The sequence below is a fragment of the Bos indicus genome, chromosome 15, assembly GCF_029378745.1.
Source record: "Bos indicus isolate NIAB-ARS_2022 breed Sahiwal x Tharparkar chromosome 15, NIAB-ARS_B.indTharparkar_mat_pri_1.0, whole genome shotgun sequence".
In the NCBI taxonomy this organism is placed as follows: Eukaryota; Metazoa; Chordata; class Mammalia; order Artiodactyla; family Bovidae; genus Bos; species Bos indicus.
The window spans coordinates 18,111,114-18,137,429 of record NC_091774.1 but is presented as its reverse complement, the minus strand read 5'-3'; the positions used below and the strand labels follow the sequence as shown (position 1 = coordinate 18,137,429).

The 26,316-nt window shown below is 38.0% G+C and overlaps 1 protein-coding gene across 1 annotated transcript in view; it reads right to left on the bottom strand.

The window, feature by feature from the left end:
- ACAT1 (acetyl-CoA acetyltransferase 1) overlaps nt 1-26,316 on the bottom strand; it is a 29,141-nt gene that overhangs the window by 600 nt on the left and 2,225 nt on the right. Inside the window, exons 2-11 of the mRNA XM_019975363.2 lie at nt 12,403-12,450; nt 10,952-11,069; nt 10,583-10,678; nt 10,276-10,376; nt 6,789-6,932; nt 6,205-6,355; nt 5,112-5,207; nt 3,160-3,273; nt 2,259-2,323; nt 289-446 (exon numbers count right to left, since the gene is read on the bottom strand). Of these exons, the coding sequence (XP_019830922.2) occupies nt 289-446; nt 2,259-2,323; nt 3,160-3,273; nt 5,112-5,207; nt 6,205-6,355; nt 6,789-6,932; nt 10,276-10,376; nt 10,583-10,678; nt 10,952-11,069; nt 12,403-12,450 (1,091 nt within the window). The remainder of the gene's footprint in view (nt 1-288; nt 447-2,258; nt 2,324-3,159; nt 3,274-5,111; nt 5,208-6,204; nt 6,356-6,788; nt 6,933-10,275; nt 10,377-10,582; nt 10,679-10,951; nt 11,070-12,402; nt 12,451-26,316) is intronic.

The window sequence follows — 26,316 nt, the reverse complement described above, 5'->3', positions numbered from 1 at the left end:
TTAAACAGTGGACAGCCAGGGAAGCCCCACAAAAGCCCAAACATAATCTTCAATCTTAAATTATCTTCTTCAGCATAAAACAACATTAGTTTTCAAGCAACAGGTGTGACAGATCTCTGTGTTCAGAGGGGATCCTATCAGAAATGGTATTTGGCTTATGAAGGATGAGAAGGAAGAAAAAACGGTAAACCAAGAGCAACAGGCATTATCACGAAGCAGTTTAAATTTAGAGAGAAACACAAAGATAGCCATTAACCTAGCTTTCTTTTTCTTTATGATTTTACCTACCCAATTGGATGTCCAAGAGAAACAGCTCCTCCGTTGATATTCACTTTTTGGGGATCCATCTCTAGCATTTTAATGTTTGCTAGTACGACCACACTAAAGGCTTCATTTACTTCCCACATAGTAATATCTTCTTTTTTCAAACCTGCATCTTTAAGAACCTGAATTTGAAAAAAATAAAGATTATGTTCAGATAATTAAGTCAAAACCTACTTTATCTTCTCAAAATTCTGCAATTTTCGTTTGTGTCTCCCTTGTTCCCAGCAGTAGAAGTGTGGAATCTGACCACTGGATCAACAGGAAATTCCTTAATTTCTCATCTTTATTTGCATTGCCATATTTCTATTTTGAAAAGAGAAAACAATTTTCTTAACCATTCCATCGATCTTGAACATTCCATGGAAAAGAACACATAGTCTTTATTTGGGGGTACATACTTGACATGTACTCTTAAGATCTACTTTACTGATTATATGTTCCTTAGTTCTAGGTTCTTTATCTGTCAAAGAGAGAGGTGTATTGTGTGTGTGTGTGTGTGTGTGTGTGTGTGTGTGTGTGTGTGTATGCTCAGTCACTCAGTCGTGTCCAACTCTGCGAACCCATGGACTGTAGCCCACCAGACTCCTCTGTCCATGGGATTCTCCAGGCAGGAAAGCTGGAGTGTGTTGCCATTTCCTACTCCAGGGGATCTTCCCAACCCAGGGACCAAACCTATGACTCTTGTGTCTCCTGAACTGGCAGGAGGATTTTTTACCACTGTACCACCTGTGAAGCCCTTACCTGTCAAAAGAGTTCCATTAATCTCTAATAATTTTTCATTGCATCCCCTAGAGTTTCTGCCTTATAAAAGGTTCCATTGGGTTATGTGGGGCACAGTTATTCAGAGCTATTGTGTCTTCATTGTGAATGATTTATTTAAAATCTTATTATGATTTCTTGTTCTGATAGTTCCTCAGCTATTGCAGATGTTATCTTTATGCTTTTATCTTTATAAAATATTGCTAGAGCCCTTTATCTTTAGAACTTTTTTGTTCTGAGCAACAAAAAAATTAACATGAAACTTTCCCTCCTCCTTGCTTTATTCTAACAGCAGGCTCAGGTAGTTTTCAAAGCTGTAGAGCTCAAACAGCTTCCCCTAGTTTCAACAACATGAGATAAAACAGGTACCTAAGTGCAGCCACTTTTTTCACTCTCAGAATCTAGCTGAGAACTATTTATCACCCCTCCTTTCCAGTGTGATGCATTCACTTTCAGAAGCTGTGTAACTGTGTGGTTTTCTGAGGTCTGCCACCTCTGGACAGAGCGTCATCACTCCCTGTTGTTCCTTATCCTTTGCTATCCTATTCCCCTCTGGTGTTTTTTTCTCTTTAAATCTGGATGTTACCCCCAGAAGTTCTCTCTCAGGGTGTGGCCTTCTACTTCTGAAAAGGAATATTTGCTGCAGTCTTCTGAAATCCCTTAACCCCTAAACCAAAAAAACACTCTTGTCTTTTCATGTGACCCCTTAGCAACTTCCCACAAAGACTCAAACTGACAATTTGGAGTAGAGTGCTTGCTATCTGTAGTTTTACTCTAACACCAGCTACCAGCAGTTCCCCTCTTAGAAGACTGCTCCTTCTAAATAATGAGTATCTGCTTTGAATTCTAGAACCCTGGACTCTCAACGTTCCCCTTTCTCTGCCACACCAACTTCCCACTTTGTGGTTACCATTCTTGGTGTGTGAGTTCAGCATAAGGAATTCAATTATATAGTTTTATCTGCTCCACTGAAGACATAGTTTGTGTGCTGCTCTTTTACTTTTGTTGTTATCCTTGTTGCTTTCATTGTTTTCTTCAGGAGAAGTGAGATTTGAAACTAAGCTACTGCTATGCTTTGGCAGATGAATAACACTTAAAATCTAAAACATGCAACCTTGGTATAAGCAAAAGCAGAAATTGGCAGAATGAGATATGATCTATTATTTTGTTCTCACCTTAGGAACAGCATATGCAGGCGCAAGTGGAAAATCAATAGGTTCTACAGCAGCATCAGCAAATGCTTTATATATATACAAAAAAAGGTCATTAAAATCTTTTTTACAAGTACCCAAAGCTATATCTAACAACTTATATAAATGCAAAGATTCAAGTTTCCTAACCTTTTAAAATATTTAAATTTGTTTGTGCCTTTTCTAAGATTCTGTACTTTATAAAATTATACCAATCATCTAAGCCATTGATTTTCACACACAGGAAGTTAAGAGGGAATTGCCTCCCAGGACACTGGCATTATCTAGAGATACTTTTGGTTCTTGCAACAGGTGGAATGCCACTTATTGTAGTATCTAGTGGGCAGAAGATGCTGCCAACTAGATGCTGTTAAAAATCCTACAATGCATAGAACAGGCCCAAAACACAATTATTTGTTTTGCTGAGGTTAAGAAACCATGATCTAAACAAAACGGTATCTGTTTAACTCCTTATGAAGAAGGCAAGGCAGACTTCACAGCTACAAATATGCTTAAAGAGACTGAGGAAATGCTGAGACCACATAGTTAATAATAAATGCCAGTACTATTACATTTTTCATACTCCTAAGCTCATATTCTTTTTATTTTAACTGACAATGCCAAAGGAAAACATGTACCTTGTACTCTCCCACACATCATCCAGAAGAAAAAGATTTTTGAAAACTTTCTCTTATATAAATCAAATCATAACAAAAATATTAAAGGAGATTCTATCTCAATTAAAATGTGTACTAAATTATGTCAAAAAGTAAGACTTACAGATAAAAATCTGTAAGCCAACTTCTATGTATTACTGAGAAAGAATCTCAATATCAAGAAGAGTTTACAGGGGTTTAAGAATAAACAAGGTCAGAACATTTTCTACCTGCTATTCTTGCCAGTGGTTTAACATTGAGCCTCTTAGCTGCATCTGCAGTCATCAGAACCACAGCAGCTGCTCCATCATTCAGTGTGCTGGCATTGGCAGCTGTTACTGTACCTGAAAGTATCAATGAGCATGACATCAGAACATTCTTTCACACTGAATTCACTTGGGTCAATTTAACAAATTCCTACAGAATACTGACTGGGTTGCTGGATGCATGAAGATATGGATGGAGATAAGTCCTGCCCTCAGGAAACATACATAACTAAACGTGTAAGTGTACATAACACAGTGCAAGTAAGTATGTCTTTTTATGTTAGTTTTTTGTATTTATTCAAAGCTAGCTCAAAATGCATACATAACGGCACTGGATGCTGCTGCTAAGTCACTTCAGTCGTGTCTGACTCTGCGCGACCCAGTGGACGGCAGCTCAGCAGGCTCCCCCGTCCCTGGGATTCTCCAGGCAAGAACACTGGAGTGGGTTGCCATTTCCTTCTCCAATGCATGAAAGTGAAAAGTGAAAGGGAAGTCGCTCAGTCGTGTCCGACTCTGAGCAACCCCATGGACTGCAGCCTTCCAGGCTCCTCCATCCATGGGATTTTCCAGGCAAGAGTACTGGAGTGGGGTGCCATTGCCTTGATTCTGGTTTATAATTCATCAAAGATAAGGACCACTTCATGTTTTTCCTAACTCTACATCTTCCCTTATCCACAAAAGAGCAGACACTCATCCCATTTTGCAAATCAGTGTCAAAATCAGATATTTCTTCTTCTCTACAATCACTTGAAGTTAAATGAATACTAAAAATCACTAAGCTATACATTTTAAACAGGAGAATTTTATGGTATACAAATTATATGTCAATTAACCTGTCTCCTTATAAATACCAATGAAGATACTACTATAGACTGCTGCCAAAATTATAAAAATATACTTTGGCAATATAATTTTTTTTTTAGCCAAGCCATGAGACTTGTGGGATCTTAGTTTCTGACCAGGGATTGAACCCATGTCCCCAGCAGTGGAAGCACAGAGTCCTAACTACTGTACTGACAGAAAATTCCTTATAATATAAACTTGTAAGAAAATTCGTTACAATATTAAAAAACAAACAAACAAACATTGATCCACTCCTATAGCTTGCATTGAGAAACTCAGTCAGAAAAGGGGGAAAAAGTTACTTCAGATTATTATCACAGCTATATACAGCCAATTTTAAAAGCAGAAGTGACCTTTTCTCCTCGAAGGATTTAGAACCCTGGGACCCCATTTAGATAAACATTCAACATTTATTTATTGAGGACTAGAGATAACAACAGTAAAAAAAGAGCTATCAGCTTAGTTCTCCAGAGGCTTATAGACATTTAACATAATATGTAAACTTGACTTTCATATCACAAAAAAACTTTCAAGATGAAATGCAAATGAAAAACTGAATTATACAGTCATCTACAATCTGTTCCAGAGGCTATATATAAATATTAAAAGTATTAACTGTATATAAAATAGATAACTAATAACCTACTGTATAGCACAAGAAACTCTACTTAATACTCTGTAATGACTTAAATTGGAATAGAATCTAAAAATGAATATACATATATATAAACTGATTCACTTTGTTGTACAGCAAAAACTACTACGACACTGTAAATCAACTATACTCCAATAAAAAATAATTTTTAAAAACTTCAAACACACATACACAAAAACAAAGTATTAATTATTAAACAATTTAAAATATACCTTGGATAAATAAATGTTTTGTTAATTTCATTTGAGCCTGATACACTGAAAATGTTAAATAACATCAAGGTGTTTTCTAGAATTACTTTTTAAAAATCCTTAGGCAAAAAAAAAAGAAAAAAGAAAAAAAATCCTTAGGCAGTTCTACAACTAGATATGGTATACTGTCACTTTTTTTTTCATATGCTTCATTTCTTCATACTAACCATTTTCTCTTTGGAAAACTGTCTTCAGCTTTGGAATTTTGCTAAAATCAACACGTTTATATTCTTCATCTTCTTTCACCACTACATCTGGTTTACCTAAAACAAAAACCTTTTAAATTAAGTCATCTTTGCAGTAAAGACAATAATTACCTGCTCAGTAAGAAACGGTGCAAAAGGTGCCTGATAGTCTCTGCTTCCCTTTGTGTGCCCACATACCTTATACCATCCCAAGTAAATTCCACTCAAGAATCTACCATCTGTAATTTGTTAGTATCTTCAAGAAGAGTTTATTAAGTAGCTTGATGCAATTTAAATCTTCTATTCAGCCACATCCCACTGTCTTCTCTCTTGAGCTCATTCTCTATCATAGACATTCTTCTAACCCCACGGGAAGATGTCCAATGTAGACGCAGGCTGGGTAAGTTTGGTTAAGTTTGGGTCTTCCATCATTCTCATCACAGTAATTATGTCTAGAATGGAAATGTAACCTAAACCAAGTTAATGTGTCTATACTGTGGATTTATTCTGCTGCAGTTGGTGAGAAAGTATCTTTCCTCTGTGACTGAGAGCCCTACAGATGGACTCTGGAGATGGAGGCAGCAGTGGAGGAAGCTGAGAGCACAAAAGCAGCACTGAGAAGCCAAGACAGCATGTCCTAATGGTGCTGCCCATTCTCTTCCAATCCCTGAAGTTCCCAGGGCTGACTGGTTGCTGCCATACATCTTTCAGTTCTGGGACAAACACCCAACTAGCCTTCTAGTAAATACCCCCTTTTTACTTCATGTGTTCAACAGTCTATCAGTTATATTAGAAAGAGTTCTAATAAATATATTTCTCAAAAAAATATGCATAGTGGAATTTGCAATTGAGTTGGAATCAGATATTAAATTGGGTTTAATTATCTCTGAACTAGCAACATTTCCCTTTACTAATTTAGCAGCAGCAGTGTCAGTGTTTTCAGTTGAAATTTAAAAAGGACCAATTTAAAACTTAAACATAAAAAGTTTAGCAACAACAACAACAACAAAAAAAGTTTAGCAACATGTAAAGTCTATTAAAAATTAAAATCTATTTTGGAACATAATCCTTCAACCTTTTACTGTAATTGTGACAGGAACAACTTCATTTCCAAATCTTCCAGCTTCCCATGCTGCTTTACTTCTGGTATAGGAATTAAGAGCATAAGTATCCTGTTCCTCTCGTGTAATATTCAGCTTCTTTGCGGTATTTTCAGCACAGTTGCCCTGATAAAGTTGGAATTTTTAAAGAATCTAAGTAACTCTGCAAAACTTATAAAACATTTGCTTTTTATAACATAAAACAGTGGTTAGCAGTTAAATTTAGTTCTTAAAATATACTTCTTTCTGTACTCAGTAACTCTCTCACTCACATCTCAGCTACTTGAATTAGCCCAGAAGTTGCTATTTTGAGGAGAAATAATTAAATAGTTATGGTATCCATTATTAGAAGTCAGAAAATGCACTATGTCAGTGTGGGGCAATTTATTAAAACATTGAGCCAAACTGATATAATAAGCATAGAAAAACATTTTCCTAAAATGAATGGCTAAATCAACATATTTATATCCTTCAGTTTCTGAAAACAAAAACAAAAACATTTTTTAACCAAGCAGTATTATGTATAGATGGCATTTCTCCACTAAAAAGCAATAATTACCATATGAATTTTATTGTAGACATCAGTTAGTCCATCTTTTACAATCAAATCTTCAAGCTTTACCCCACCATATGGTGTTGCTCCTCTGTTCATTACATAGGGGACATTGGACATGCTCTCCATGCCACCTGCCACCATCACGTCCTGCTCAGCAACACATAAAAACCCAGGGTTAATTCAAATGGTACCACTGACTTTTGAACACCATAGTTAGGAACATCAACCCTCCACACACTTGATAATCTGGGTGCAACTTCACAGTTGGCCCTTCTTATCCACAGTTCTAGATCCGCAGACTCAACTGCAGTACGTATTTATTGAAAAAAAAATTGTGCATTAAGTGGACCCAGACACTTCAAATCTACGTTCATGGATCAACTGTAGTTGCAAATCCATTATACCCTTTACACAGCAACAAGGATTCTACATGAACTTTATGAAACATCGCTATACAGTCAATATAAGAAGTACCCTCTTGATTCTGGTAAAAGGAAATGGTCTGAAATGTGTAATGATAATTAAGATCAGAATCAGACAGTAATAAGAATCTTTAATGTAAAACCATCTTCTGAAATTCTTCTAAATCCTTCATTTCACTGACACTGCCAAAAATATAATCTCAGTTCTCAGAAATAATCCTACTTCCTTGATTGTGATCCTCCTCATCAACTCTTTCCAAACAGCTATAATAACTTTCTAACTTGGTCATCTGACAGAAAGCCTTTCCTTGCATCCAAGTGTCATCTACACTCATCTGAGTCATTCTGGCTAGACTAAATCTGGTCATTCCACTCTGTAAAGGACTCCCCAGCATAGTATATAAGACTCTTTACAATCTGACTTTTCACTCCCTTTCCAGTCTCATGCCTGGACCTACACGAGTGGAGGTCATACAGAATTGTTTAAAGGTCTTCAAACAGACTTCCCTGGTGGTCCAGCAGTTAAGATTGTGCACTTCCACGGTAGGGAGAATGGGCTCAATCCCTGGTTGTGGAAATAAGATCTCACATGCCGTAAGGCCAAGAAGGGAAAAAAAAAAAATCAAGGTCTTCAAAGATACCATGCTAATTCACACACCTCTGCACTTCTGACCTATTCACCAACAAGAAAAACACTGTCATTTCCTTTAAAACTAATGAAGACACAGCCCCTTCAACCCAACAAATCGGTTGTCAGCCACTTTCCCTGACTACCTATTTCTATCCCTTTTTTTCCCCCCTATCCGTTTTTGGAATAGTCTCCCTTCCTTCTTTCGTGTTCCCCAATTATTGTGTATTCCTTTTATTAATAATATTACACAGTATTGTAGCTATATTTATATGTCAAACCTTTTCACTAAACTAGTGAGGCCTTTCTGGCTCCTCTGAGGCCAGAAACTTTGTCATATCTATTTTTATATAACTAGTGCCTGGCATATATAGAAGTTTAGTAAATATTAATCAACTAACCTGTAATTACAGATCAACAAGAGAAAATTCGTTTGCATTACAAAGGCTAATTTGAAACAAAGTTTAATATAAAAGATAAATGTAAACATAAAATTAAAACTAACGTTATATTCTCACAATCTTTAATTAGGAATAAAGACAAACAGAAACTCCGTACCAAAGAAACCTAAATATTTTGCCTATTTTGAAATATGGAGAGTCTCAAATAGTTCTCATATAAGTTTTATTCTGTTATCCTGAAATACTGAGTATTTCCTGGGGATGATGAAAATAAGTGATGGAAATCGTTATCAGTTCTACAGTATTAAATAAAATTGATCATTAGATAATATTCAAAATAAGGCAATTCCTAATATTCCTCTAAGTCAGATAATTTTAAAAATATAGATATGAATCAAGAATATTAACTAAAAGCATTTGCTAGAGAACCACAAAAGAATCAACTGAGACAAAATTATCCTTGTCATTCAGTTTTCAAACACCTAACAATCTCATGAGCATTTTCACCCACTGGTTTGACTAGGGTTTGGTTTGGTAATACCTGATGTCAGTGTTACCTTATGTATAAGCAAACAAGCTCTCACAACCTTTGGACAATATGTAACTGGCATAACTTTTTTTATGGAAAGTATTTGCAAATATCCAAATTTTGAAATCTGTGACTCTGGAATTCTCCTCTTACGAATTTTTCCAAAAGAAAGACCTACACATGATAAGATTTTTTAAAATGTTTTATTCACCTGTCTCCAGTGAATGTCCACATGTAATTCCTCAGCTGATGACAGGCAATGCTAGGATTTGAAATTAGTCTGGCTCCAGACTTTCTGTTCTTAACCACTACATTATAATGTTTAGTATAGTGAATTAAGAGTTGATTTAAGTATTTATAGGTACACAAAGATACACGCATAGGGGTACTCTGGAGCATTATTTAAAACAGAGAAGAACTGGAGACAACCTAGATATCCACTCAATAAGGACCCCCAGAATATATCATACTTGTTCAGTTCAGTAGAATACTATCTCAGGTGCTGATAAAGAAGGATCTCCAAGATATTACATGAGGCACAGAATCTAAGCAACTTGCCCAAAGTTTCTCTGCTCTTAGGTGGCAGAATATACAAGAAAGTGATGAATAAATTAGACACTTAGAGCAGGGTAAGAAGAAAGATTTTTCATTTTATAATTTTCTAAACCGTTTCAGTTTTTAGCATACGTATCAGGTATCACTCTCTTTTTTCCCCCCTCTGCCTTGCCTTACAACTGGAAACAAAGCAAGGGACGAGTAATAGCAAGGGTATGCAAAACTGTGATTCTTATATATATATAAGAAATAATCTGCAGACACCTCACAACTGGTTTTTACCTTGGTGTATTATGCCCTGATAGGCCAGAATGCACTACACAGGGATAGGGACACCTGTTTTCTAATGTAAGCCCTGTAACTATGTTTGTAGTCATCTCAACCTCTTTCTTCAACTGAAAAAAGGGCTTGGATCTGATAAACTCTTAGTTCTGAGTCTAGGTCTAGTCTCCTGATGCAACATATTATTTGCTGAGCAGCCTGTCTCTTGCCCAGTCTCAAACAAAATCAAAATCATCAAGGCCAATAGAAAGCCGCACAATTTTACAGCCAAACCTGGACATGAGGCACTACAAATCAATCATCAATTCTGGGCTCAATCAATGATTTGATCCCCAGGGTAAGCACCTTATTCTCACTTATAATGAAAGCCCTTCTCAATCTAGCAAATACAACATTTATGATGTCTTAAATCCCCCAGAATCTCTAAGTGAAAGGGGGCACTAAAACATCCTAGCTGGAAACTACTTTTAATACGAGACACTTCAGCTATCAATCTAACCTCTACTTCAAATGGAACTGAAATCCAAACACTCCTCAGTGTCTGAAACAACACAGGAACTGCACTTACGAGAAAGAATTTCACTTCTAAAGTACGAATATGTTTAGGTTTTTAGTGTTTTCTTAGCACTGCATATTATTTTAATTATAAAGTGGAAAAGAAGGTATTTCTTACCTGATGTCCACACATAAGATTCTGAGAGGCCATCATGATGGCTTTCATTCCTGAGGCACAAACTTTGTTTATAGTGGTACATGGAGTAGAAATAGGTAAGCCTAAAACCAATATAAATCATACTTTTGAAAAACAGATTCTTTTCAAATACAACTATGATAAAAATAGAGCATGTTAAACTGTAATCTGAAACATTTCTTTGGTGAATATAAGTCTATTATGCATTTACAGTCTATTTAAGCTGAAATGACCTCCATTTCACCATGTCAAACATTCAAGTATAAACACAAAAATGTATTCCTAGTACCTGCTCCCAGTACTGCTTGCCTTGTAGGGGCCTGTCCTTCACCTCCTTGTAGAACATTGCCCATGTATGCTTCTTTCACTTCTTCTTTTGGAATCCCTTTTTTAAAAAAGCAAGAAGCATTTCCATATTTTATTCAACTCAATAATTAGTAATTACCTAGTAAAGTACATGACATTATATAGCAGGAATGGTTTTTGTCAATTTTGAGTTTTATTACTAACACTGTAGTCCAAGGACTTCTTTTCAAGAGAATTCAAAAATGCATTCATTAATTCATTTCTAAGTGTTATGTATATAGTAAGTGCAAAATAAACATTTGTTCCAATGAATCACTATCTTCTCAACACAAAAAGTAAAGCAACTACTGACCTGCCTTTTCAATGGCTCCCTGAATTGCAATGGAACCAAGTTTAGTGGCTGGCAGAGAGGAAAGACTGCCTAGAAAGGATCCAATGGGTGTTCTTATAGCACTTACTATGACCACTTCCTGGCAAGACAGAAGATGGTAAAAATTATTACATTTAAATATTTCATCAAAATCATCTTTCATAAATAAACATGATTCATAGATACATTATTCAAGAAACAGACTTTTATGAATGTCTAATTATTCATCAAAGATGAAAATAATCTCAGCATTTGAACAGCACTAAAACCAGTATAATGCTAGCACTTTATGACTTAAAACCTAATAGAAAACTAAGACAAACCAGTCCTAAAATAGGCATGGACCATAAGCATAAGTTTCAATTCTATTACTTAGTCAAAATTTAAGAAATGAATACTTTACCCTTGTGAACTGCGTAATAAACAATCCTAATTAATGGGCTTCCTCACTGAAAGGAAACTCTAGGCTAGGAATTAAGAACCTGCATGCTAGTAGGGGCAACACCGCTTAACTGGGACACAGCCAGAGCCATAATTTCTTTGTATTTTATCTGTTACTTGGCTGCACTGGGTCTCTGCTGCTGCACACAGGCTTGCTCTAATTGTGGTGAATGGGGGATACCCTCGGGTTGCAGTGCTGGGTTTCCCACTGCAGTGGCTTCTCTTGTTGCAGAACATGCACTCTAGTGCGTGCGAGCTTCAGTAGTTCTGGCACAGGGGCTGACTTGCCCCACGGCATGTGGAATCTTCCCAGACCAGGGATCAAACCCTTGTCCCCTGCATTGGCAGGTGGATTCTTAACCAGTGGACCACCAGGGAAGTCGCACAGGCATAACTTCTTAAACTATTAATAAGACAACATAAAATTGAAGAAAAAATAGATAAAAACTCTCTTAAACACTGCAAAACACTATTTTAACAATTCTCTCCTTACACTTGCTTTCTACTTTCTCTTAAATACATACATACATAATTTATCATAGATAATAAGAGAACCATTTTCTACATTCTGGTTGGAGCTTATTACTAAGTCTTTTTAGGAATCCCTATGAAACAAAGAGAGAACCCTTCAGAAAGCATTAGGTGACCAAGTAATGGTTCTTCTTGTCTAATCTCCAGCTCATTCAGCATCTTTCTTCTAGTATCTTCCATGTGGCCTCTGCAATGTACCAGTACAATATACCAGGGGTCCCCGAGAGTAAAGGAAGAACACTGCCTAATTTTAGAGAAGGCTGTTTACAGTAGACAGTGATTGGGGAAGAAGCAGAAATTATGCAGGGCACTAGATCTAAAAAATTTTATGGTAATAAGGGAGTTTGACTTAATGTTTCAGTAATTAACTATCAAGTTGACACTCACCTATACGTGCAGTAAGAATATGCAGTTTTTAATTGACTACATTTCCTTTAAAGCACATTTAAATTTATACTTACATTCAAAGTGGGTTTTGATACATAACTTCGCTCCGCATACCTTATTTCCTGTAATATAAATATCTGTTATGATGTAAAAAGTATTAATCTATATCACTTTATATTACTCAGTAATGGGATTATGGTAATTTCTTTTTTATGCATTATACCTTTATTTCTAAATTTTCCAGTTAGCATATATTACTGTTGAAATTTAAATATTACTACTTTTGCAATACGCTTACCTGATTAACTATTCATTGGAAATGTATGTTTTAACTTCTGATAAGTTTATCATATTAAAGTTTCTAATCCTTTAAGTATAAACTTTATAAAATGTAATTTTAAATTAAATCTGAGTTCTAAATTAAGTAAGCCAAATTGGGCTGCTGCTTATATAACCTACTTATACTAAAAGATTTGAGCATATTATCTGTGACCAAACTTTGAATTAAGTTTCTACTTGTAGTAAACATGCCAGTCATTGTCTTTCCAACTACACCCTTTACTCAGAGAGTCTGGGAGGGACAGCCCTAAGTACCTACAAGGTGATTCCCATCCTCCTCCCACTGGCCAGAGCTGATGGACCAAAAACGGAATGAACTATGCCCCATTTCACAAATGGAATGAACTAAGCTAGCACTCTGAGAAACCTGATCATCTGGAGGATGGGCACTGGAAGTGAAAGGGCCAATGCCATGTAAAAGCAGAGGTTACAGTAAAGAGAAAAGCCATGAGTAACCAGAGAAGCAAGGGAATGTAACATATACACTCGGAAAGGAAGGAAAGACCATGGCATACTACAAGAGACAAAACAAGGTAACCTAGTTAATGATTTTCTAGATAGGCTTCCACACCAAGGCCAGCTTCACTTTATTTCCTAACTTTGGATGTCCAAGAGCTTACCTAGCGTGTATCTTCAAATAAGCCACTTTCTACTTAGCTAGTGTGGATATTTTTCCTTGCAATCAAAGAGCCTTTTCTAAACCACTTTAAAGTTTCTGGTTCTCTTTAACTAAGTTCCCTGGGCCTCTCCACTTTGCCCAGGATCCCATTTCAGTTGCTTTTTCAAAGGTGCCACATCTTCAGTTAACCATTCCCTCTTCCATCATTCATCCCCTTTACTCCTCGACTATTCTGCAAGCACAGTAATAGTCTCTGGCTCCTCCCAACTAAAAGAATTAAAGACAAACAAACATCTCTTAACCCAGAGTTCCACTGAGCGTTCACCCCATTTCTTAGCTCCTCCAAGTTATCTAGAATATGTCTCCTGTCATCACCTCCTATTTACTATTCAGTCCACTCAGTCTGGCTTTTATCTATCCTACTGTTGGCTTTGAGCAAGATTAACAATATCTGGATAGCAAAATCCAATAAAGACCTCGGTATGTTCATCTCATCCTCGTGGCAACCTGGGACTCACTTTTCTTTCTTGGGAAACACCCACAGTGGTTAAGAGCCTGGGTTTACCAGCTAAGTTTTCCCTTTTCTTTTTTTTCTAATTGGTAGAAAATTAGTTAAAGATATGTGTTGGTTACTGTCATATAACCATGCAAATCTGTCACAATTACATATATATGAGTGAGTCTCTTGAGTCTGCCTCACTTCAGTCACTCAGTTATGTCTGACTCTTTGAGACCCCATGGACTATAGCACACCAGGCTTCCCTGTCCATCACTAACTCCTGGAGCTTGCTCAAACTCGTGTCCATCGAGTCGGTGATGCCATGCAACCATCTCATCCTCTGTCGTCCCCTTCTCCTCCTACCTTCAATCTTTTCCAGCGTCAGGGTCTTTTCCAATGAGTTAGTTCTTCGCTTCAGGTGGCCAAAGTAATGAAGTTTTCGCTTCAGGATCAGTCTTTCCAATGAATATTCAGGACTGATCTCCTTTAGGATGGGCTGGTTGGATCTCCTTGCAGTCCAAGGGACTCTCAAGAGTCTTCTCCAACATCACAGCTCAAAAGCATCAATTATTCAATGTTCAGCCATCTTTATACTCCAACTCTCATATCCATACATGACTACTGGAAAAACTGTAGCTTTGACTAGACAGATCTTTGTCAGGAAAGTAATGTCTCTGCTTTTTAATATGCTGGCTAGATTTGTCATAGCTTTTCTTCCAAGGAGCAAGAGTGTTTTAGTTTCATGGCTGCAGTCACCATCTGCAGTGATTTTGGAGCCCAAAAAAATAAAGTCTGTGACTGTTTCCATTGTTTCCCCATCTATTTGCCATGAAGTGATGGGACAGGATGCCATGATCTTAGTTTTTTGAATGTTGAGTTTTAAGCCAGCTTTTTCACTCTTCTCTTTCACTTTCATCAAAAGGCTCTTCAGTTCCTCTTCACTTTCTGCCATAAGGGTGGTGCCATCTGCGTATTTGAGGTTACTGATATTTCTCCCGGCAATCTTGATTCCAACTTGTGCTTCATCCAGCCTGGCATTTCACATGATGTACTCTACATATAAGTTAAAAGAGCAGGGTGACAATATACAGCCTTGACATACTCCTTTCCCAATTTGGAACCAGTCCATTGTTCCATGTCCAGTTATAACTGTTGCTTCTTGACCTCCATACAGATTTCTCAGGAGACAGGTAAGGTGGTCTGGTATTTCCATCTCTTGAAGAATTTTCTGCAGTTTGTTGTGATTTACACAATCAAAGGCTTTGGCATAATCAATAAAGCAGAAGTAGATGTGTTTCTGGAATTCTCTTGTTTTTTCTATGATCCAATGGATGTTGGCAATTTGATCTCTGGTTCCTCTCCTTTTCTAAATCCAGCTTGAACATCTGGAATTTTTCAGTTCACGTACTGTTGAAGTCTATCTTGGATAATTTTGAGCATGACTTTGCTATCATGTGAGATGAGTGCAATTGTGCTGTAGTTTTAACTTTCTTTGGCATTCCCCTTCTTTGGGACTGGAATGAAAACTGACCTTTTCCAGTCCTGTGGCCACTGCTAAGTTTTCCAAATTTGCTGCCACATTGAGTGCAGCACTTTAACAGCATCATCCTTTAGGATTTGAAATAGCTCAGCTGGAATTCTATCATTTCCATTAGCTTTGTTTGTAGTGATGCTCCCTCCCTTGAGTCTCCCTCCCCTCCCCTTATCCCATCCTTCGACAGACTGAGAAACTGAGTATTCTTGAGTGTTAACCTTGGTTTTCTAAAATACTCTGCACAAGTAGTTGTGAGAATGAAATGAGGTAATATGTATAAACCATTACCCAAACCCTTTTTCTTGGCTTCCATCTTAACACAATCTTGTGGTCCACCTCTTATTTCTCTAGTTATTTTCTTCAGCCTCCCTATCATTCCCTTTCCAACCTTTAACTGCTGGAATGTCCCAGGGCTTTGTTCCAGGCCCCTTTTCATTTTCAAACTTAACTGTCTCCATAATCATATCTAGCCCCACGGCTTTAAACAGCAATTATGTCCTGATGATTTCCAAATTTCTATCTCTAGTCTTGACCACTCAATTGACCTCCAGACTCATATATCCAAGTGCCAACTTGATTAGCCTGATTTTACTGTCCAGCACATGGCTCTCAACTGCCACGCTAGAACACTAGTTTCTTTCCAGTATTTCCCACCTGAGGACATCACATCACAATCTGCCCAGGAGCTAAGCCAAAAATCTAAGGACTCACCCTCCATCTAAGCCTAATAGTCAGAGATATTCTATCACAGGTACTGTCAATATTGTGTCTAAAATATACCTAAATTCTTCCACTTTACTTCATCTGCACAGCCACCATTTCTTGCCACTATTACAGCCTCTACTTCATTTCCTGCATCCCCGATTTCCCTTCTTCAGTGCATCTAGTTTTTAGAACGTAAATCAGGGAGTTTCCTAGAGGTCCAATGGTTAGAACTTGGCACTTTCACTGCTGTGGCTCAGGTTCAATCCTTGATCAGGGAATTGAGATCCCAAGGGAATTAAGATCCCATAAGCTGCATGGTATGGACCAAAAAGCAAAATCACATACACACACACACACACGTGCATGCAAAACATAAATCAGTTTGTATCATTCTCCTGGTTAAAATCCTGTGATGGCTTTCCACTGCCCTTGGAATGATATCCAAAGTTTATCCCTTACTCTACAAATTCCTGGCTCTTGGAACTGGAGCTCCTAATGACCTGGATGGTATGATCTGGCTCCTGACTTTCTTTCCATCCATACCACTCTTATTCTGTGCCAGCCACACCAGCCTCCTCTTTGTTCTGAACCCATTTCCACCTCAAGCTCTTTACAGTGTGTCTCCACCACTTAACAATCCTCCAGCTTGCCTTGCCTGGTTCATTTTTGTTCTTCAGATTTGGCTCAAACAACACAACCACACAGTACCTCTCCCTGACTACTTTTAAGTCAGCTTCTATTTCAACATGATTATTTCCTCTAAAGCACTTCTCATACTGTGTAAATACAAGGTGTATATATTTATTTTCTCTGCACATAATACAAGAATCCTCTCTTCCACCTTCCTGGCTCACTGTTATATCCTTGTCACTTGGCATAATGCCTAGAGCTCATTAAGTATCCCAGGAATGGCAAAATTATAGTAGGATCAAGACACATGATGAATGAACATGGCCACTTAAATTTTATTTGCATGTCACAATCATCTTTCAAGGACAGCTCATCTGCTCCAAGCACTCTAGAGACCACCCCTGACAATGCAGGCAGGCACTTCAATCTTAGCTTCTGCAGCACACCTATAAGCATGCTCTATTTTCCCGAACATATAATTCCCTCACTAGCCTGACTGTCTCCCTATCAGCCTTTGAGTTTCAAGAAGAGACTAATTTTATTTTTTTATCCCAATGATGACAAGAAACACTTAACAAATAAACAAAGTCTGGTCTTACTAGTACCTCTGAAAAACATTTCAGGTAGGGTAAGTACATTTTGAAGTCAACAAAATGGGATAATGAGTTACAGAATGAGGGCCTGTTTTACATAGGATGGTCAGAAAAGGGCTCTCTGGAGGTGTCACTGGAGCTGAGAAAATGAATATTAAGAGAATCGGCCTGGGAAAAGTCTAGGGAAAGAGCATCTGAGGCATTAGGAAGAACTAGGACAAAGGCCTTGACTTAGGAACAAACGTGACACATGCATAAGTAGAAAAAGTGGACTCGTGTAGTGGGAGCCACATACTCAAGAGAACAGACAGTCTGGCTGAGACTAAAGAAGCAAGCAGTGACCAAACAGGGCCTGAGAAGGAGTCTGGACTCTAGTCTGTATAACAAGAAGCCACTGAAGGCTTTACTATTATAAAAAGACCACTCTGGCTGAAGTGTACAGAATAACTGTAGGAGCAGGAGTGAAAAGGGGAAGGAGACTGGGCAAGAGCTCACGTGGCAAACGCTAGGAGGTCACAAGTGGGGTGGATACAAACAGATGGATATGGAGCATGTTTTATATACAGAACAAGCTAATGGGTGGGTATCATTATTCTTATTTTACAGGTAAAGAAATGTAAGCACTGGCAGGTCAAGTAACCTGCCTAGAGTCACAGAGCCAACAAGGTGCAGACATGGGATTTCAAACCTAAGCAGTATCACCCTATTATGGATATATATGGTTTACATATACATACATATGATATAACGGTCCACTGCAAAAGGGAATGGCAAACCACCACAGCATTCTTGCCTTGAGAACCCCATGAACAGTATGAAAAGGCAAAAAGATAGGACACTGAAAGATGAACTCCCCAGGTCACTAGGTGTCCAATATGCTACTGGAAAAGAGCAGAGAAATAGCCCCTGAAAGAATGAAGAGGCTGAGCCAAAGCAGAAACAACACCCAGTTGTGGATGTGTCTAATGGTGAAAGTAAAATGTGATGCTATAAGAACAATATTGCATAGGAACCTGGAATGCTGGGTCCATGAATCAGTGTAAATTGGAAGTGGTCAAACAGGAGATGGCAACAGTGAACATCAGCATTTTAGCAATCAGTGAACTAAAATGGACCAGAATGGGAGAATTTAATTTAGATGACCATTATATCTACTACTGTGGGCAAGAATCCATTAGAAGAAATGGAGTAGCTCTCAACAAGAGTCATAAATGCAGTATTTGGGTGCAATCTCAAATATGACAGAACCATCTCTGTTTATTTCCAAGGCAAACCATTCAATATCACAGTAATCCAGGTCTATGCCCCAACCACTAATGCTGAAGAAGCTGAAGGTCTTCCATGAAAACCTACAAGGTTTTCTAGAAATAACAACAGCAAAAAAAGATGTCCTTTTCATCATAGGGGACTGGATACAAAAGTACAAAGTCAAAAGATATCTAAGGTAACAGGCAAATTTGGCCTTGGAGTACAAAATGAAGTAGGGCAAAGGCTAACAAAGTGTTGCCAAGAGAATGTGCTGGTCATAGCAAACACCCTCTTTCAACAACACAAGAGCAGACTCTATACATGGACATCACCAGATGGCCAGTACCAAATTCAGATTGATTATATTCTTTGTAGTCAAAGATGGAGAAGCTCTATACAGTCAGCAAAAACAAGACCGGGAGCTTGACTGTGGCTTAGATCATGAATTCCTTATTGCAAAATTCAGACTTAAATTGAAGAAAGTAAGGAAAACCACTAGGTCATTAAGGTCTGACCTAAATCAAATCCCTTATGATTATACAGCAGAAGGGAGATTCAAGGGATTAGATCTGATAGACAGAGTGCCTGAAGAACTATGGACAAGGCTCCCGACACTGTACAAGAGGCAGTGATCAAAACCCACCCCAAAAAAAGAAATGCAAAAAGGCAAAATAGTTGTCTGAGGAGGCTTTACAAATAGCTGAGAAAAAAAGAGAAGTGAAAGGAAATGGAGAAAAGTAAAGATATATCCACCTGATTGCAGAGTTCCAAAGAATAGCAAGGGGAGACAAGTAAGCATTCCTAAGTGAACAATGCAAAGAAACAGAGGGAAACAGTAGAATGGGAAAGACCAGAGATCTCATCAAGAAAATTAGAGACACCAAGAAAAAATGTTATGCAAAGATGGGCACCTAGAAGATAGAAATGGTATACAGACCTAACAGAAGGAGAAGATAATAAAAAAAAAAGGTGGCAATAATACACAGAAGAACTATACAAGAAAGATCTTAATGACCCAGATAACCACAATTGTATGATCACTCACCAAGAGCTAGTCAAGCTAGAGTGCAAAGTCAAGTGGGCCTTAGGAAGCATCACTACGAACAAAGCTAGTGGAAGTCATGGAATTCCACCTGAGCTATTTCAAATCCTAAAAGATGATGCTGTTAAAGTGCTGCACTCAATGTGCCAGTAAATTTGGAAAACTCAGCAGTGGCAACAGGACTGGAAAGTCACTTTTCATTCCAGTCCCAAAGAAGGGGATTGCCAAAGAATGTTAAAACTACAGCACAATTGCACTCATCTCACATGATAGCAAAGTCATGCTCAAAATTATCCAAGATAGACTTCAACAGTACATGATCCAAAAAATGCCAGATGTTCAAGCTGGATTTAGAAAAGGCAGAAGAACCAGAGATCAAATTGCCAACATCCACTGAATCACAGAAAAAGCAAGGGAGTTCCAGAAACACATCTACATCTCCTTTATTGACGAGGTTAAAGCCTTTGACTTTGTGGATCACATCAAATTGTGGAAAATTCTTCAAGAGATGGGAATACCAGACCACCTTACTTGCCTCCTGAGAAATCTGTATGCAGGTCAAGAAGCAAAAATTAGAACTTGACATGGAACAATGGACTGGTTCCAAATTGGGAAAGGTTTATGTCAAGGTTGTATATTGTCACCCTGTTTTTTTAATGTATATGCAGAGTCCATGGTGTGAAATGCCGAGCTGGATGAAGCACAAGCTGGAATCAAGGTTGCCAGGAGAAATATCAATAACCTCAGATATGCAAATGAGAACACTGTAATGGCAGAAAGCAAAGAAGAACTAAAGAGCCTCTTGATGAAAGTGAAAGAGAAGAGTGAAAAAGTTGGCTTAAAACTCAACATTCAAAAAACTAAGATCATGGCATCTGTCCCATCACTTCATGGCAAATAGATGGGGAAACAATGGAAACAGTGACAGACTTTATTTTCTTGAGCTGCAAAATCACTGCAGATGGTGACTGCAGCCATGAAATTAATTAAAGACACATGCTCCTTGGAAGAAAAGCTATGACCAACCTAGCCAGCATATTAAAAAGCAGAGACATTACTTTGCCAACAAAGGTCCATATAGTCAAAGCTATGGTTTTTCCAGTAGCCTTATATAGATGTGAGAGTTGGACTGTAAAGAAAGCTGAGCGCTGAAGAACTGATGCTCTTGAACTGTGGTGTTGGAGAAGATTCTTGAGAGTCCCTTGGACTGCAAGGAGATCAATCCTGTCAATCCTAAAGGAATTCAGTCCTGAACACTCACTGGAAGGACTGATGCTGAAACTGAAGCTCCAATACTCTGGACACCTAACGTGAAGAACTGACTCATTGGAAAAGACCCTGATTCCAGGAAAGACTGACGGCAGGAGAAGGGGACAGCAGAGGATGAGATGGTTGGATGGCATCACGGACTCGATGCACATGAGTTTGAGCAGGCTCTGGCAGTTGGTGATGGACAGGGAAGCCTGGCGTACGCAGTCCATGGGGTTGCAAAGAGTCAGACAGGACTGAACTGAACAGGATCATGTGCTGTGTGTGCTTAGTTGCTCAGTCACATCTGACACTCTGTGACCCTATGGGCTGCAGCCCGCCAGGCTCCTCTGTCCATGGGGATTCTCCAGGCAAAAATACTGGAGTGCGTTGCCATGCCCTCTTCCAGGCAATTTTCCCTACCCATGGATCGAACCCAGGTCTTCCATATTGCAGGCAGATTCTTTACTTACTGAGCCACCTGCGAAGTCCTATGTATGTAGGATCATACACATCAATAATTATCTTACGTGTAAATGGATTAAATGCACCAACCAAAAGACATAGACTGGCTGGGTGGATAAAAAAAAATAAAACCCATATCTATGCTGTCTACAAGAGACCCACCTCAAACATGTGGACACTTTCAGACTGAAAGTAAGGGGATGGGAGAAGGTATTTCATGCAAATGGAAATCATAAGAAAGCTAGAGCAGTAATATTCATATCCGACAAAACAGACTTTCAAACAAAGACTGTTATAAGAGACAAAGAAGGACAGTACATAATGATTAAGGGTTCAATCTAAGAATAAGATATAACAATTATAAATATATAGGCACCTCAATATGTAAGGCAAATACAAACAAACATAAAGGCACAAATTGACAGTAACATGATAATGGGGTGGACTTTAATACCCCAATTTCATCAATGGACAGATGATCCAGACAGAAAATCAATAAGGAAATTCAGGCCTTAATTGACACTTTAGATGAATTAGGCTTAATTGATATTTATAGAGCATTCCATGCAAAAGCAGCAGACTACTCATTCTTCTCAAGTGCACAAGGAACATTCTCAAGGATTGACCACATGCTGGGCCACAAGGCAAGCCTTAGTAAATTTAAGAAAACTGAAATCATATCAAGCATCCTTTCTGATCACAACACTATGAGATTAAAAATAAACAAGGAAAAAAACTCGAAGAAACACAAACACTTGGCAGCTAAACAGTGTGCTACCAAACAACCACTGGATCACTGAGGAAATCAAAGAAGAAGAAAAACAAAAAGACCTAGAGACAAATGAAAATGAAAGCACAATGGTCCAAAACTTATGGGATACAGCTAAAGCAGTTCTAAGAGGGAAGTTTAGAGCAATAAAATCTTACCCCAAGAAACAAGATAAATTTCAACTAAACAATCTAACCTTATATTTAAAACAGCTAGAGAAAGAAGAACAAACATAAAGTTAGTAGAAAGAAAGAAATCATAAAGATCAGAGCAGAATTAAATGAAATAGAGACAAAGAAAACAATCTCAGAGATCAATAAAACTAAAAGCTGGTTCTTGGAAAGGTAAAGAAAATTTATAAACCATTAGCCAGACTCATCAAAAAAAAAAAAAAAGGGGAGAGGACTCAAATCAGAGTAATTAAAAATGAAAATGAAGCTACAGCTGACTCCACAGAAATACTAAGGGTCATAAGAGACCACTATAAATACTGTATGCCAATAAAACAGACACTTGGAGGAAAGGGACACATTCTTAGAAAGGTACAGTCTCCCTCAGATGAACCAGGAAGAAACAGAAAATATAAACAGGCCAATCAGAAGCACTAAAATTGAAACGATGATTAAAAACCTCCCAACAAACGAAAGTTCAGGACCCTACAGCTTCACAGTTGAATTTTTATCAAATATTTAGAGAAGAGTTAACACCTACCCTTCTGAAAGTGTTCCAAAAAGTTGCAGAGGAAGGAACACTTCCAAACTCATTTTATGAGGCCACCATCACCCCAAAACCAAAACCAGACAAAGATACCACAAAAAAGAAATTTACAGGACAGGATCACTGATGAACATAGATTCCAAAATCCTCAACAAAATACTAACAATTCATATCCAAAAATACATTAAAAAGATCATACACTGCGATCAGAGATCATGATCTCTGGTATCCATCCGAGAGATGTAAGGATTTTTCAACATCCCCAAATCAATAAATGTGATACACCACATCAACAAATTGAAGAATGAAAACCATATGATCATTCAGTAGATGCAGAAAAAGTTTTTGATTTCATCACCCATTTATGATAAAAACTCTCCAGAAAGTGGACATAGAGGCTATATACCTCAACAGGCCAGATATGACAAATCTACAGCTAGCATCAAACTCAGTGGTGAAAAGGTAAACACATTCCCTCTAAGACCAAGAACAAGACAAACATGAAAAGGACTGCCGGGAGCCGGCATATTGCATATTGAGTGCATATTGCATATTGAGTGCATATTGCATATTGAGTGCATATTGCATATTGAGTGCATATTGCATATTGAGTGCAGCACTTTCCACAGCATCATCTTTCAGGATCTGGAATAGCTCAACTGGAATTCTATCACTGCCGGTAGCCAGCGTGAGGAACTCCGCCCATGACAAAGGTCATGAGGAAGGAGGCTCGGCACACGCAAAGGCGGGATCGAGGCTCAGGAGTCCCCCTGGAAATTCTCGAGCATTTACACCCAAAACCAGAGTCTGCCTACTTTCTGCTTTGTGCTTTCACCTACACCTCTGACTCCCACTACCTCCAGTTAATACACATCAGCTCCAGTTAATAATTCCTGGGTGTGACAGTGTTTAACCTACAAACTCCTTAGGAAATCCTCTAGCCTGCCTGAATAGGTTTTTCCGGCCACATGTGATTGTTCAGAGCCTCCCAACTGTGAGAGGCAGGAGATGTTCTAAACTGTCTAAACACAGATTCTTTTGAGTAGTTAAAAGATTGATTAGAAATTGTATTGGTGAAGGGATTTTCACTTGTTGGGCCAATGTTTGCTGCTAAGTTTCCATATCCCTTACCTGCTGTGTCCCTGGCAGTGTATTGATTAATATAATTGGTGTAAATAGTAGCTTTAATGTTTGTAACCTGGGACCCTTGAGTTAATTCTTTTTCTTGTTGTAGCCCACCACACCTTTGCGCTGTAGGAATGCAACTTTATCTAATGCTTTTGGAGGGTGGCTCCTGACCAATCACCTTTAGAGAAAAATAAGTTTTCTGAAGAGAAGGTCTTAAAATGTTAACAGGCCTCCGGGCCAGAAGATGATGCAAATCACCTAAGCTTTTGCATATGATAAGTTTGCAGGAAGAAAGCCTGGCTTGCTGCCTGACTCTACCCCTTCCCCCATTATCCTCTATGCATAACTTAAGGTATAAAAACTACTTTGGAAAATAAAGTGCGGGCCTTGTTCACCGAAACTTGGTCTCACCATGTCGTTCTTTCTCTTACCTTCTGGCTGAATTACTCAGCCTCTTTTCTCCACTGAATTTCTTCACTGAGCTATCCTCATTCTATTAGTCTTTATATCCTTAATTAACATTTAATTAAGCAATTGTTTCCTGATCTTCGCCTACACCGTCTCTCCTTCAAATACCCTGGATCAGCCGGTGCTGGTCCCCGGCAAAGGACCACTTTTATTCAACATAATTTTGGACATCCTAGCTAAAGCAATCAGAGAAGAAAAACAGGTAAAGGGAATCCAAACTGGAAAAGAAGTTAACCTGTCACTGCTCGCAGATGACAGAATACTATACATAGAAGATCCTAAAGATGCCATCAGAAAACTACTAGAACTCATCAATGAATTTGGTAATTGCAGGTTACAAAATTAATACACAGAAAACTGTTGCATCTCTATACACTAATAACAAAAGATCAGAAAGAGAAACTCAAGAAGCAATTCCATTTACCATTGCATCAAAAAGAATAAAATACCTAGGAATAAAGCTACTTAAGGAGACAAAAGACCTGTACTCTGAAAACTATATGATGCTGATGAAAGAAATTAAAGAAGATATACACAGATGGAAATATATACCCTTGTAGTGGGTTGGAAAAATCAATACTGTCAAAATGACTAATGCCCAAGGCAATCTACAGATTCAATGAAATCCCTAACAAATTACCAATGACATTTTTCACAGAACTAGAAAAAAAAATCTCAAAATTTGTATGGAGACATAAAGACTCCAAATAGTCAAAGCAATGTTGAAAAAGAAAAAGGGAGCTGGAGGACTCAGACTCCTAACTTCAGACTATACTACAAAGCTACAGTCATCAAAACAGTATGGCACTGGCATAAAATAGAAATATAGATCAATGGAACAGGATAGAAAACCCAGAAATAAGCCCATGGTCAATTTATCTATGACAAAGATGATTCTACACAACGTTGGAAAGAATCTCTTCAACAAAGGGTGCTGGGAAAACTGGACAGTCACATATAAAAAAATGAAATTAGATCATTCCTTAACTTCATACACAAAAATAAGCTCAAAATGGATTAAAGACCTAAATGTGAGACTGGACACTATAAAACCCCTAGAGGAAAACATAAGCAGAACACTGTCTGACATAACTCACAGCAACATCTTTTTTGATCCGTCTCCCATAATAATGGGGGGAAAAAGCAAAAATAAACAAATAGGACCTACTTAAACTCAAGAGCTTTTGCACAGCAAAGGAAACAATAAACAAAATGAAAATACAACCCACAGACTGGGCGAAAACATGTGCAAGTGATGTGACCTTTAAGGGATTAGTCTCCAAAATTTACAAACAGCCTAGGATGCTTAAAAATAGCATCAAAAAAACAACCCACTCAAAAAATGGGAGACAACCTGAATAAACATTTCTCCAAAGAGGACAAAAAGATGGCCAATAGGCACATGAAAAGATGTTTAATGTTGCTAGTTATTAGCGAAATGCAAACCAATACTACAGTGAGATATCACTTCACACCAGTCAAAACGGCTATCGTCAAAAAATCCACAAACAACAAATGTTGGAAAGGTATGGAGAGAAGGCACCCCTCCTTCCACTGTTGGTGGGAATGTAAATTGGTACAGCCACTATGGAGAACAGTATGGAGGTTCCTTAAACAACTAAAGATAGAACTACCATATGCCCCTCCAATTCCACTGCTGGAATTAATGATCCAAAAGGATACACATATCCCAGTGTTCACTGAAGCACTGTTTACAATAGCCAAGACATGGAAGAAACCTAAATGTCTGTCAACAAAGGAATGGATAAAGAAGACGTGGATACGATAAAATGATAAAATGGATAAAGATATACAATGGAATATTACTCAGCCATTAAAAAGAATGAAATAATGCCATTTGCAGCAACATGGACAGACCTAAAACTCAGTCAGACAGAGGAGGAGAAATATCATATGGCATCCCTTATACATGGAATCTAAAAATAAACTATACAAATGAAGTTACTTACAAAACAGAAAGACT